Below are 12,863 nucleotides of genomic sequence, written 5' to 3'. Positions count from 1 at the left end.
AATAGCCCAGATCTCAACCATATTGAAAACCTGTGGTTGAAATTGAAAAAAAAAAAAAAAAGGTCCACAGCAAGGCTCCGATTGCAAGGATGATCTGGAAACTGCAATCAAAGAGAGTTGGTACCAAATTGATGAAGAATACTCATCAAGTCCATGCCTCAGAGACTGCAAGCTGTCATAAAAGCCAGAGGTGGGATTTCTTAAATACTAGAGATGTGTTTTGATTGTTATTTCTATGTTTGTTTCTCATGATTCCATTTTTTAAATATATTTCCCTGTACTTGTTCTATAAAAGTAACATTTACTGACCACCACAATGTTTTTAATTAATGTCTTTTAGTGTTTCTGAATGCTAAGGAGTTGCACTTTTGAACTACCGTATTGGCCCAAATATAAGACGGCCCTGATTATAAGACGACCCCCTCCTTTTCAAGACTCAAGTTTAAAAAAAGACTTTTTGAACACCAAATTAATTTTTATACAGAAAATAATTACAGTACATCCGAAACAAATGATTATAACAATATATTTGAGAGAAAGCATGTTATTTAGCCTCATTCAAATCTTAATATCTGCACATTTAAATATGTAAACTAAAGTGCAATCACATTCGTAAATGAATGGCTTCTGGTTTTTGAAATGTAAATAAACAAATCTAGTGCTGCAACGATTAATCGATTAACTCGAGTATTCGATTAGAAAAAAATATTCGAATTAAATCTTGTTGCTTCGAGTATTCGTTTAATTAAAGTGGCGTTGTAATGGTTTATTTTGAAAGTTTACATTTAATTTATTAATTAGGGTGGATACACTGCCCTCTGGTCTAGCTCATTTCACATGGCTGAATCCAACTGCTCCCTGTTAAGACCAACGTAAGCTAAGTTTTTGTTTGGGCTAATGTTTTTTAATGGATTCGTAATTCAGTTTATATGTATATTTAGCCGTTTTTTGTGGGAATATGAGTCTGAACCATTTGTTAAGAGCATTGGAAAAAAAAAAGTTAGCATTTCATAGCATCTAAGCTTGCTGACTTTTGCTATGCAAGTTAGCCAATTGTTCTTTTGTTGTACATAGATCTAAGCTGCACTAGAAGCTATAATGCTGGGGGAAGTACAGCCACTGAGTCCTTTTTCTCCTTTTTCTCACTCTACCTACCACTTGTTTTACTTTATTTCTATTTTCTAATTTTAATATCTAGTTGACTAGTCTCTTCATCACTAGTCACCCAGTGTACAAGCTCGTATTCCTTAAATAAGATTAGCGGTTTTCTTGTGCAACAAGTGGAATCGATTGAGAGCCTGGCGAGTGGGCCGAGTCCTAGCGGCGACGAAGCCGTGCAAAGTCGCTCCCGGCCGGATTAAACAGCGACTGGCAGAGAAGGGTGTGGAAGCCGTGGGGAAAAATGTGACAAAAAGAAGTGATCACACCATAAAGTTATTCTACTTAATCACAGCAAATGATCATGTATGCATTAAAATTCATTCATTTGTTTACTGCTCGCTTGATTAAATTCCTAACAACTCACACACGGGCTCAAATGCACTGTACTCGATGTGACGTGGGAAGAGAAGCAACGTTGCTTCTCAAGGCGTTTTGATTGAGTCATCACAAGCAAACTATGGTTCTTTGGTGGTAAACTTTTGATCTTGAAAAAACAATTTTAGCTATTTTCGGCATTAAATTTTACATCACATATTGGGAAGAAGATCAGCGTTCTTCCACTGCTCGTGTTCGGCAATGCGGCACCTCACGAAGATGGTGAGGAGTGGTGTACAAATAATGGTCAGTGTTTCCCAAAGGATTTTAGGAGACTGTGGTGGGAGGGTCTCTGACCCTCGGGGGAGGGTGTGTGTGTACATTTTCAAGCCTGGTGTATCTCTTTAGGGCATTTTGAGACCACTGAATGTAATATAAATTGCTGTATGCGGTGTCGCCGGATCGCGCCAAATGCAGCAGAATGCAGCAGACAGTAGTCCCGTAGCCTGGTACACCAGACTCAGCGGCAATATGTTCCAATCCGCGGTAAATTCGGTTTTACATGACCAAAAACACATCGAGTCGCTAAAACCAACAGTCTGTCTCGCGCTAGCCATGTTGAATATGTTGAAATGTCTCTCGCTAGTTTCTTGTCGCTTAACCGACGTCGCGTCAGCCCGTCGCTGATTGGCCCGCTCCCCTGTCTATTTGTTGTGGCTGGCTCCGCCCTGGGAATTTTTTTCTGCTTAATGGTGGCCAGACTCATACTCTCATAGCCAGGCATGAAAATGGGTCAGGGGTTAAAAAGGTGAGAAGGGTGTGGAGGAAATATGTTCCAGTACACTGTACACCCCAACAAAATATTGAGCTCTGTCGACCCACACTGTGTTTCAGCAGGGCCGTGCAGAGACCGGTGGAGGGGCGGGTGCTCGTAGATCAAAAGGGGCACATGAACAAGTATTTAATACACCTTAAAACAACATAACTTCAATTTTAACCAGCTTTAGATAATAATTGGCTGCGACTGTGACATACTTTAATTGGGAGGGGGCAACAGTGAATAAAAATCAAAACTGTCATCAACACTTTCTGGCTGTGACTCAGTCAGTCTGCCTCTTTTCTTCCTTCAACCTCTGCATCAAAACTTCCTTCCTCAACTTGTTCATCTGAGAACAAACCACATCAGATGGTCACTGAGCCACCAACAGCACAGTTTTCTTAAAACTATTATTTCATTATTATCCATACTTAACAACTCTAGCACCTAATGATTAATAAAGCAATGACATAAAAATCTTATAGAAAAATAACATTGTAATTGTGTTTATAATTGTATTTAATACCCGACTATCCTTGCAAACTTGTTCTTACCAGGTCTGCTATTCACCCAGCTGATGAGGTATCCACTGCCTTTAGCAGCTTAATCTAACTCCTTTTTTTTTTTATCCCTCAATTTCCCTTCCCTACGACGCATGTCTATGTAATGAAATATAAATATTTTAAAAAACAAAAAAACAGACTCCCCGGTGGCTTTTAGTTTTAAAGCTTTCTTAATTTCTTTCTCTTTCAATAACGATGGAGGTAGATTTGTGTTTTTATTATTCAATCAAAAAACAAAGTTTCTTCTATCAAAAACAAAGTTGCTTCAATCAAAATACAGTATATACTTTTAATCCCCAAAAAGTCACTTCAATAAAAAAAAATTGTTTTTGATTGCTAAAATAAATTTGAGACAAAAAAAAAGCATTTGAAAACTATTTTTCTTGATTGAAACAAATTTTTCCATTGAAGTAATGTTGTTTTGCGTTTGGGCCACATTTTGGCTAGGACATTTGTGTCTTTATTATTCAATCAAATAAGTTGCTTCAAACAAAAAATATATATATAAAAAGAAAAACTTTGCACATGTGTCAATCACCGTTTACCAAAGCCTGAGAGGGTTTGAGTAGACTCACTATGAAGCATTTAATAAAGCCAAACATTTTCTTACTATTTTATTCTTGTTTAAAAATAATTCGGTGGGGCAGTAACATGTTTAAAACTTATCATAATTCTTACATTTTGAAGTGCTTGAAAACCATTTATAAATGATACTTTAGTGAAAAAAGTGAAAAAACATGTCTTATATATATATGTATCTTTTTTCCAATGTAAAATCTGAATAAATACATTGAACACGCACAAAAAATGGGGGTGGGGGTGGGGGGCGCTACTTCGCGGTTTTCACTTATTGCGGCGGGTTCTGGTCCCCATTAACCGCGAAAAACGAGGGATCCCTCTATTTCTGAAAAGCTTTAAGAAGCAAGAGTCATTCCCACCACTCGTCGGGCCGACACCGGCCGTCAGCTAAAGTCGCAGCCGAAAATAACGCGTCTCAGGTGGACGACGGGAGCGATACGAGGCGCCCCCTTCCATCCGAGAGCATGCCGCTTAATTTGACTCAACTTCTTCGTTTATATTACCGCTAAATACACAAGCTTGACGCCAATTTAACGGGAGCTATTTTTTTTACATGGGAGATTTGGCTAGCTCTGGTAGCGTTCAACGCAAGCTGCAACGAATGGCAGTAACTTTTTTATATCGCAAAATGTGAAAACGATTGAAACCATTACTCACCAAATTCAATCTGCTGGCAAATACAGGCAAGTGTGTATGCTGCGCCCTGGTCTGCCCCGGTATGGATAAGCCCTGCTTTTTGTTTTCGCAGCTTTGCAATGCAACCAAAGGCTCTCCGAGCACTCCATGTACACGTAAAGAGTGCGCGCGTTTGGAATAATGGAACGCAGCTTGGGCCGATGATTGGTTCTCGTCAGCGAAGCATCTAGAAGGATTTGCTGACTGTCCAAGTGTCACTTTTTTAAAGAACCGATTTCTTAAGTGCTCAGTTTACGTACTAAGTTAATCACATGATGATAATAATAATAATAATTAAATAAAACCTCCCGACCTCCTCCCCCCTCCTCCCAAAAAGAATTTCTCCTCGGATCTACACAATTCGCGTAGGTCACCCTTTTTGACTTCAAAACGGCGAATTTCGCCGAAAGGTGAGATATTTTCATGTCTGCATAGCACAGCTATGAGTCTGGTGTACCAGGCTAGTAGTCCCGTCTATGAGCGCGACCTGTTGGCGCGTGTCTGTGTGTGTGCACGCACGCACGCGCGCGCTCTCGCGGGTAGTAGAGTGGAGTGGGCTACAGCTGTGTAATCGGCTGACTGATGCATCTGATAATTATCTTTTTTTTTTTCTTCTCGGCGGGGGGGGGGGGGGGGGGGCCGCCACAGTCTCGTTCATTGGTGGGAAACACTGGATATGCTTCCAGTCTGAACGCAGCCTAAGAACTCTTTAGCTGTAGATACAGCCAATGCACTTTATTATTAACACCTATCTTTCATCATCTCTTTCACTGCCATTAATGGTAGATAGAATTGTTAAGTCATTGGCTGCCATTGACGGGCATAAACGTCCATTTCGTTTGAAGTAGGAGGGACGGCAGCGAATGAACGAAACTGCCAGCTTCCCAGTTCATTGGACTGGACATCCGACGACTGATGAACTCATTGAAATTCCCACCAGAAGGATAAGAATAGCTTGTTTCGCTGTAGATTATCCTTAAATCCTTCCCTGACCCATCTATCAATAATTGTAGTATCGCCATATTGTGAAATTATCCTTCTCGTGAGCTTTGTATGGCAAGTCAGGTAAAGGAATTTTGCTCTACAGTCACAATCACTGATCACGGTCTCATCAAAGCAAGCATAAAAAGTAAAACAACTGATGTTGTGATCTTACCCTCATTTTCTTTTGTCTTTTCAGTCGCTCGTCGTGGCCGGTATTTCCTCACCTGGTCTTCCACGTCTCTACTCTTTAGCTGGATGTTTTTGATTGCGTTGGCCTTTAAAACAAGTCGGAAAGCGTCTAAAAAAAATTAAATGTAATCACTCTAATATTAACCCTTAAAATAAAACTTACAATTCGGAAGTGGCATTCAGCTGAACCATTCGAAATGCTTTCACGTGTCTTAGCTCGCTAGCTGAGCTAAACAAAACAAAGCTATGTAAACCTGGTAAACATCAACATAAAGCCAAACGACTTCCACTAAGCTTTAAGATAGGACGTTTTTAGTGCACCAAATTCTTACTTCGGTACTTACCCGATGAGAATACTTTGAAGAAGCTCGTTTGGTGAGAAGGGAAAACGAAAGAAAAGCAAGTCCCGGTTAGGTCAAGAGAGAGTGCTTCCGGAGCAGTGCTTCACTGAAAACATTGACTCTAGCGCCCTCTAACGGTAGCCGTCATTGCTGGAGTATTAACAGACTTTAGTAGCAGGCTTGCAGCCCAGCATCAATCAATGTAGACTGAGGCTTGATGTCTGCAATGAAACTTGAAGCATGTGATGGCAGTCTGCAGAAAAATGATTGACTCAAACAGATATGATGATGTGAAGTATGTTAATGAAAAGTGCACCCTTAAAGAACCAGCATCTAGATTATGCAACTATTATGAAGTCCAAAATGGCATGCATTGTGCAAACAAAAGAAATAGTAAATTCCTTGTATGGATCCCAAATGTGTAGGTTATCATAGACATGCCATACAATTAGAAGAGGACTGAAGACCACATCTGCCATCTGAAGGTTTACTTTGAGCACCTGCTACCAGCAATTGCGACCATAATATCAAATGGAGTCATGACAGTGTGTGGACTGAAGTGAAGTATCAGTCTGGACTTGAATTAACGTGAACCATATACAGTGCTGCTCAAAAGTTTGTGAACCCCCTCAACATTTTGGAATTTTCTATTATTTCAACCTGATTTCCTAATCAATCAATTCAGTAGTTTTTTTTTTTGTTTTTTTAACAGTTGTGTTGTCGAGACTAAATTAAAAAGAGTTTTCATCAACTGATGTAGGTGCAAAATTGAACTGTTTGGTCACAACCAAAACCGCCATGTCTGGCGAAAAGTCAGCACTGCATACCACCAAAAGAACCTTCTCCCAACAGTGAAGCATGGAGGTGGGAATGTCAAGATCTGGGCTTGCTTTTCATCCTCAGGACCTGGACAACTCCACATAGTCCAGGGAATCATGAATTCTGAGGAATATTGTCAAATCCTAGAACATAACCTGACGCCATCTGTTTTGAAGTTAAAGCTTGGCAGAAGGTGGATCATGCAACATGATAATGATCCAAAGCATTCCAGCAATACAACCAAGGAATGGCTGAAAAAGAAGAAGATTCGTGTTCCGGACTGGCCCAGTCAAAGTCCTGACCTAAATCCCATTGAAATGCTGTGGCGGGACCTGAAGCGAGCAGTTCATGCCAGACGCCCATCAAACCTCTCTCAACTGACTGCGTTCTGCAAGGAAGAATGGGCAAAAATCCCCCAAAGTAGATGTGAGAGGCTGATTAGTCACTACAGAAACCGTTTGGTTGAGGTAATCTCTGCAAAAGGAGGCGCAATATCCTATTAACTGAAGGGGTTCACATACTTTTGCACACATGATATCTGAGTTTTTCTTAAAACAACCACTTTTGTTAAATAAAGAATGACAATATAACTATTTCTTTTGTTTCAGTCCATTATTTGGAATGTCAGTATTGTGGATTTGGGTATAACTTAACATTTAATAAGGTTATTTTAGTTTTTTTTACAAAAAATCTGACCATCGCTGTGGGGTTCACAAACTTTCGAGCAGCACTGTATATATATATAAAAAAAATCAGATTAAAGTGTTATTTTATTTGATGTTGTTCACTGTTGAAACATTTATTACATGTCATTAAAGAAAAGTCATTTTTGTTATTTCAAGTTTGATCACTCAACTCTCCTCTGCCATATCCCAAAAATATGCATCACCTTCTTGCTCATGAATCTCCATTTCCGATTGGCTCCTTTGCTGGGCTGCGGGATGGGCTGCGCTGCCCCCCCCCCGCCCACCCTCCCTCCTTCCCCGGGCTGGCTGGGTGGGGGCCGTGGCCCTGGGTTGGCGCCCGCGTGGCTTCTCCACTCATCTGTGTGGCTGTCGCGTGCTTGGTGGGGCTCGCGTGCGGCTGGATGTGATTGGGTGCTTGGGTGGCGATTTGGAATTGGCGATGAGGCAGCGTAGGGTCGGTCGCCAACGGGCTTACACTCACAAGGGATTCACACGATTACTGGGTTCTAGATCACAGAGCTGATTTGTGTACACTCTATCCCTTTCAATCACTTAGCTTATAGACTCCCCCCCCCCTCTTTCCTGGTCAACAGGCCCCCCTCACTGAAAATATACGTCATCGATTCGGAGCAAGTTTCGGTTTCAAGTTGCCATCACTGTTTCTATCTATGGCATCATCATTGGATGTTTTTTTCCCTTTTTTTTTTTTTTTTTTGTTTGAAATCAACACGTACATATCAATGTATCCCATCATCCCTCGGGAGAAAACGGCGTCGGATTGCGCAAGCGCAGTAGTAGTCCGTCGCTATCCGTTGGGCCGTCACGATCGGGTAGTGACAGACAAGTCCCATAGGGACCCATTTTTGAGTTGGGTTGTATTATGTTTATTGTTGTCGATACTGTCTTTCTCGCTTGGCAAAGTGCGTCACCTAGTTGTCGTTTTGTTTTCTGATTCAAAAACCAGTAGGAGAATGCAAACCAGAAGTTGTTATTTACTGTGATCCATTCCAGCTCAACTCTCACGACTTTAAGGTGTATTATAATACTCAGGGGCTGTGAGATATCAATAGAACTGTTATGTGGCAAGATAATATTAATAAAGTTAACAAAAAAATAAATCACATTCATGAGCAATTATCGAAAATAGATCGAAAATTACGAACATTTCCGAAAGTATTCCGGAAACAGCTGAATGGGGCGGACACGTCACAACAAGGAAACAAAAGGTCGAGGCAGGTGCCATCGTTGTTTATCGACGAGAGAGTTGCGTTTTATCAACAACAACAAAAAATCGCTAAAATGGTTCAAACCTGTCATGCTATGTGGTGTACAAATAGCCATTTTTCGCAATGTAGTACCCATGAGTTCCCGAACGGGAGAAAAAGAGCTGGACTACGCAGACAATGAGTTAAGTTCGTCAGTGCTAAGAGGGCTAATTTTGCAGACCCAGCCTCCAGCACGGTTTTGTGTGATGCGCATTTTACACCTGAAAACTACTTGAACTATGGACAAATTAAATCAGGTTTTGCTAAGAAAAGCAGATGCGGTGCCCACCAGACACGTGCAGCCACCTAAATGTCCCGAGATATCAAGAAAGAGGACGATGACTGGCTCTGATGAGACCACCCCAGGCAAAGGAGGGAAATGGCCAGAGTGAGTACTCTTTTATAATAAAAAACATATCACGCATTGGATATAGGACTGGACACATGTGTAAATTATCGCTCGTAAAATATATAGAACAAATCCTCTAATCCCATTCATATTTGTGTCTGTTGGCAGAGCGAAAACCTATGATAGCACAATAAATGATAATTATTCATATACATTACTTTATTTTGTGGTCACGGTGTATCAGCTTCACAAAAAGAAATGCAAAACAAACCATTCGGTGTTTCATCAGAGTGATTGCTCCCCTCAATGATCCTTTCATTAGGCTACATTGGCTTTCGTTTGGGCACAAATGGGCACAAATTGATAACCCAAAACACCAAACAAATGTTCATAACTCTCCTCGTCACCATTTGAACGTTTGTTATGTCGGATTCGTCGCTGCAACTAGAAACAAAATTGTCCACCATCATCGCCGCCATTCAGTACTAAGCACTGAGCCGGTTGTTTCCTTGTTGGGCGTCACGCACACAATATGCTAGATTTCCGGGATCTCGGGCGCCGATTGTTTTAGCTTGACAATCGATCCAAATTTCTATCATTTTCTTGGTGTTGCGATGTGTGTAATTACACGAAGTGGCATGATATGAATCCAAAAGGCATGCGTTTATGGATAAATGATGGAATATTAGTAGAGATGTCCCGATCGATCAGGATCGGGTCCGATCACGTCATTTTCAAATTATCGGAATTGGCAAAAAAACATCGGCCATGCCTTTTTAAAATATATTTTTTTGATTAAATCGTTTTCTAATTGTATTTAACATTAAAGACATAATATGTTACACTCATCCAGTGTCTTTAGTTTTGGCTTAAGGTAGGGTTATCAAATTTATCCTGATAACGGCGGTAATTAATTATTCAAAAATGTATCACGTTAAAATATTAACGCAATTAATGCATGCGCTGCACGACCCACTCACACATTGTCGCGCTCAATCTGTAATGGCGCAGTTTTACCTACATAGTGAGATAAAAGGCAGCGTAAAATGAGTAGAGTGAATTTTGGCAGCCTTTGAAGTCTTTTTTTAATTGGCTAAAGCCTTACAATCCTCTCCCTACGATTAGAAATATCATGGGAAGCAATGTGGGGAAGCAAGGTAGCAATTGATCTTTTTAACACCTTAAATTATTTCCCAATGCAGAGAAGATATATCAATTGGTAGCACTACGCACGGTCATGGTTCCACTTCCCATCATGCATTTGGCCATGGCTACAGTATCATTTACTGAAAGCTCAACAAATACACTAGATGGCAATATTTAGTCACAATATACCAAGTCACAAGTCTTTCTATCCGTGGATCCCTCTCACAGAAAGAATGTTAATCATGTAAATGCCATATTGAGGATTTATTGTCATAATAAACAAATACAGTACTTATGTACTGTATGTTGAATGTATATATTCGTATATTCGTCCGAGTTTTATTCATTTTTTTCTTAATGCATTGCCAAAATGTATATGATCAGGAAAAATTATTGGGAATGATTGGAATTGAATCGGGAGCAAATAAAAGCAATCAGATCGGGAAATATCGGGATCGCCAGATACTCAAACTAAAACTATCGAGATCGGATCGGGAGCAAAAAAACATGATCGGAACAATCCTAAATATTAGCATTTCCCCAGGTGTTGTAATACCCTTTAATGGATTTAAAGTAAGTTCACTTTGCTAATTATCCTGAAGTTACATTTTTGATCAAGAATGTTTTGTACTTTTAATTCAGCACTATCTTATACAAGGCAAATGTGTTTCTACATGCAGATAGCTTTTTGTTATTTGCAGCAGTATTATTGATTGTACATCTTTTTGTTGTTGTATTAGTTTCACAAAAGGGAGACATGGTAAAGCAACTCTGAAATCATCTGGAGTGGGAAGTCTCTCTAGAATAGAACTTTATTAGCTGCTTGGATAGCGGCCATCTACATGTCATGTACCTTATTCTGTCTTCCGATCTTTTGGTGATTCTCAGTGGCAGAACATCAGATGTGAACAGGGCCCGGGCCCAATGAGCATAAACGTGGGCTGTCCAATAAAATAGCGAAATCGCACATCAAAATCAGCTTTCCTGTGTGCATCCCACTTCAAAGGACTACTGTCTGTTAGCGCCGCAATGATCTCGACTGCGAGACAGTCCCATTGGTGCTTTCGATACGGCAACGCAACGCTCCCATTGGTGGAGAAAAGCCAGTTGACTCTGCTGATTTACTGAAGCAACATTCCGCTGCCAATCTTTGCAAGCGCTACAGTAATAATATCTAATTTTTGAACTAATATAGTTAATTAGACCAACAAAATTGTTTTCTGTACAATTTTGCAACGTAACTCAATGAGCGACAGGTGTCTAGAAAAATGCTTTCAAATAATGTTTTGAATAATATCTATTCCTGAATTTAGAACATTTTTGACCTTTTAAAGCTTTTTAAAGTTTAAATTAGGGCTGTCAAACGATTAATATTTTTAATCGAGTTGATTACAGCTTAAAAATTAATTAATTGTAATTAATTGCAATTAATCGCAATTCAAACCATCTATAAAATATGCCATATTTTCTGTAAATTATTGTTGGAATGGAAAGACACAAGATGGATATATACAGTCAGCATACGGTACATAAGGACTGTATTTGTTTATTATAACAAGATGGCATTAACATTATTAACATTCTGTTAAAGCGATCCATGAATAGAAAGACTTGTAGTTCTTAAAAGATAAATGTTAGAACAAGTTGTAGAAATTTTATATTAAAACCCCTCCTAATGTTTTCGTTTTTATAAAATTTGTAAAATTTTGAATCAAAAAATAAACTAGTAGCCCGCCATTGTTAATGTTAATAATTACTTACACAATGTTCATGGGTGCTGAAGCCTATAAAATCAGTTGCACCCAAGCGCCAGCAGAGGGCGGCAAAACTCCATAAAACACAATTAACAAGTGGGTATTTCACTGTACTGTCATTTAAATCTGTCTGAGCGGGGCATATGCGTTAATTGCGTCAAATATTTTAACGTGATTATTTAAAAAAAAAAAATTATCGCCCGTTAATGCGATAATTTTGACAGCCCTAGTTTAAATATACTAATTTATTGCTTAAAATATGTCTTTTAAGGTAATTTTCCGCTAGCTATTTTTCTTATTTCAAGAAATCTGAGGAAAAATTTACTTGATGCAATGGCAGATTATTTCACTCATTTCTTGTAGATTTACACTGAAAACGAGGGGATTGAACTAGTTTTAAGGTGTGTTTTTGCAGTGTAGCTGCTCATAGAGAATAGGAATCTTGAGTGCCCTTATTGTCTGAACAGTTTTAATGTGGAAGTGACACAGGTTGATCATTATGCTTTATTTATTAACTCACCCATGCCACAATTGGACCTTACCCAGGCCAAAGCAGGACTCTCCTATGGTATCTTATGGACTCTCACATGTAACATAGTCTTTTTCATTTTATGTGGGTCAAATTAATTATACCGTATTAAAACTAAAATAATGAAAATTGCTGTTGTAATTTCATTCTTTTAACAAGCCATGTAACTTGCTATGATCCAAGGTTTTGAATAGGCGTGATACTGGTGCGTGGCCTCAGTGTACACATCTGATGTTGCTCACCGTGGTCCACAGTGTGCTCAGAGAGCTCGTGTCTGCTCAGCCACATGAAAAATTAGAGGGAACATTTTCTTCGATGGGGGAAAAAAAAATTCAGGAGTTTCACCTCCTCCATGCATCGTGTAGCATAGCTGACTCACTGACACTGAGCGACAACCGGTGGGGGAGGGTTGAGCCTAAAAGTGCCTGTGACACGAAAAAGCATGTTCATTTCATAATATACGCGGTATTTTATGCTCCGGAATGAAATGGACCGCTTGGATGTGTGTGGAAGCGATCGCTATATTTATTTAATTTTTTGGATCCCACGCCATGAAAATGAGTGACTTCCGGGAACTGTCTCGAGTGGAGAGAGAGGGCGCTGTGACGTGTACGGTAGAAGTCCTCCTCTTCACTATACAGCCGTACTGGTCTATGAGAAGGACTAAGGATTCAGCTGATTTTGCGGATTA

General features: G+C 39.7%; 1 protein-coding gene across 9 annotated transcripts in view; it reads right to left on the bottom strand.

Annotated features, from left to right (window-relative positions):
• The window catches only part of LOC130922836 (gastrula zinc finger protein XlCGF58.1-like), a 31,310-nt gene extending 25,598 nt beyond the window's left edge, over window positions 1-5,712 (bottom strand). For 3 of the 9 annotated variants that reach the window (XM_057848008.1, XM_057848065.1, XM_057848075.1), the window contains exons 1-2: window positions 5,447-5,616; window positions 5,267-5,369 (exon numbers count right to left, since the gene is read on the bottom strand). In XM_057848008.1, coding sequence (XP_057703991.1) covers window positions 5,267-5,272 — 6 coding nt within the window. In that variant the 5' untranslated portion in view covers window positions 5,273-5,369; window positions 5,447-5,616. The other 6 variants (XM_057847999.1, XM_057848036.1, XM_057848027.1 and 3 more) reach the window with 6 other exon arrangements.
• Window positions 5,713-12,863: the final 7,151 nt, after the last annotated feature.

The sequence above is a fragment of the Corythoichthys intestinalis genome, chromosome 1 (genome assembly GCF_030265065.1).
Source record: "Corythoichthys intestinalis isolate RoL2023-P3 chromosome 1, ASM3026506v1, whole genome shotgun sequence".
NCBI classification, from domain to species: domain Eukaryota; kingdom Metazoa; phylum Chordata; class Actinopteri; order Syngnathiformes; family Syngnathidae; genus Corythoichthys; species Corythoichthys intestinalis.
The sequence above is the reverse complement of the archived record's forward strand: the minus strand, read 5'-3'. Positions and strand labels throughout refer to the sequence as shown.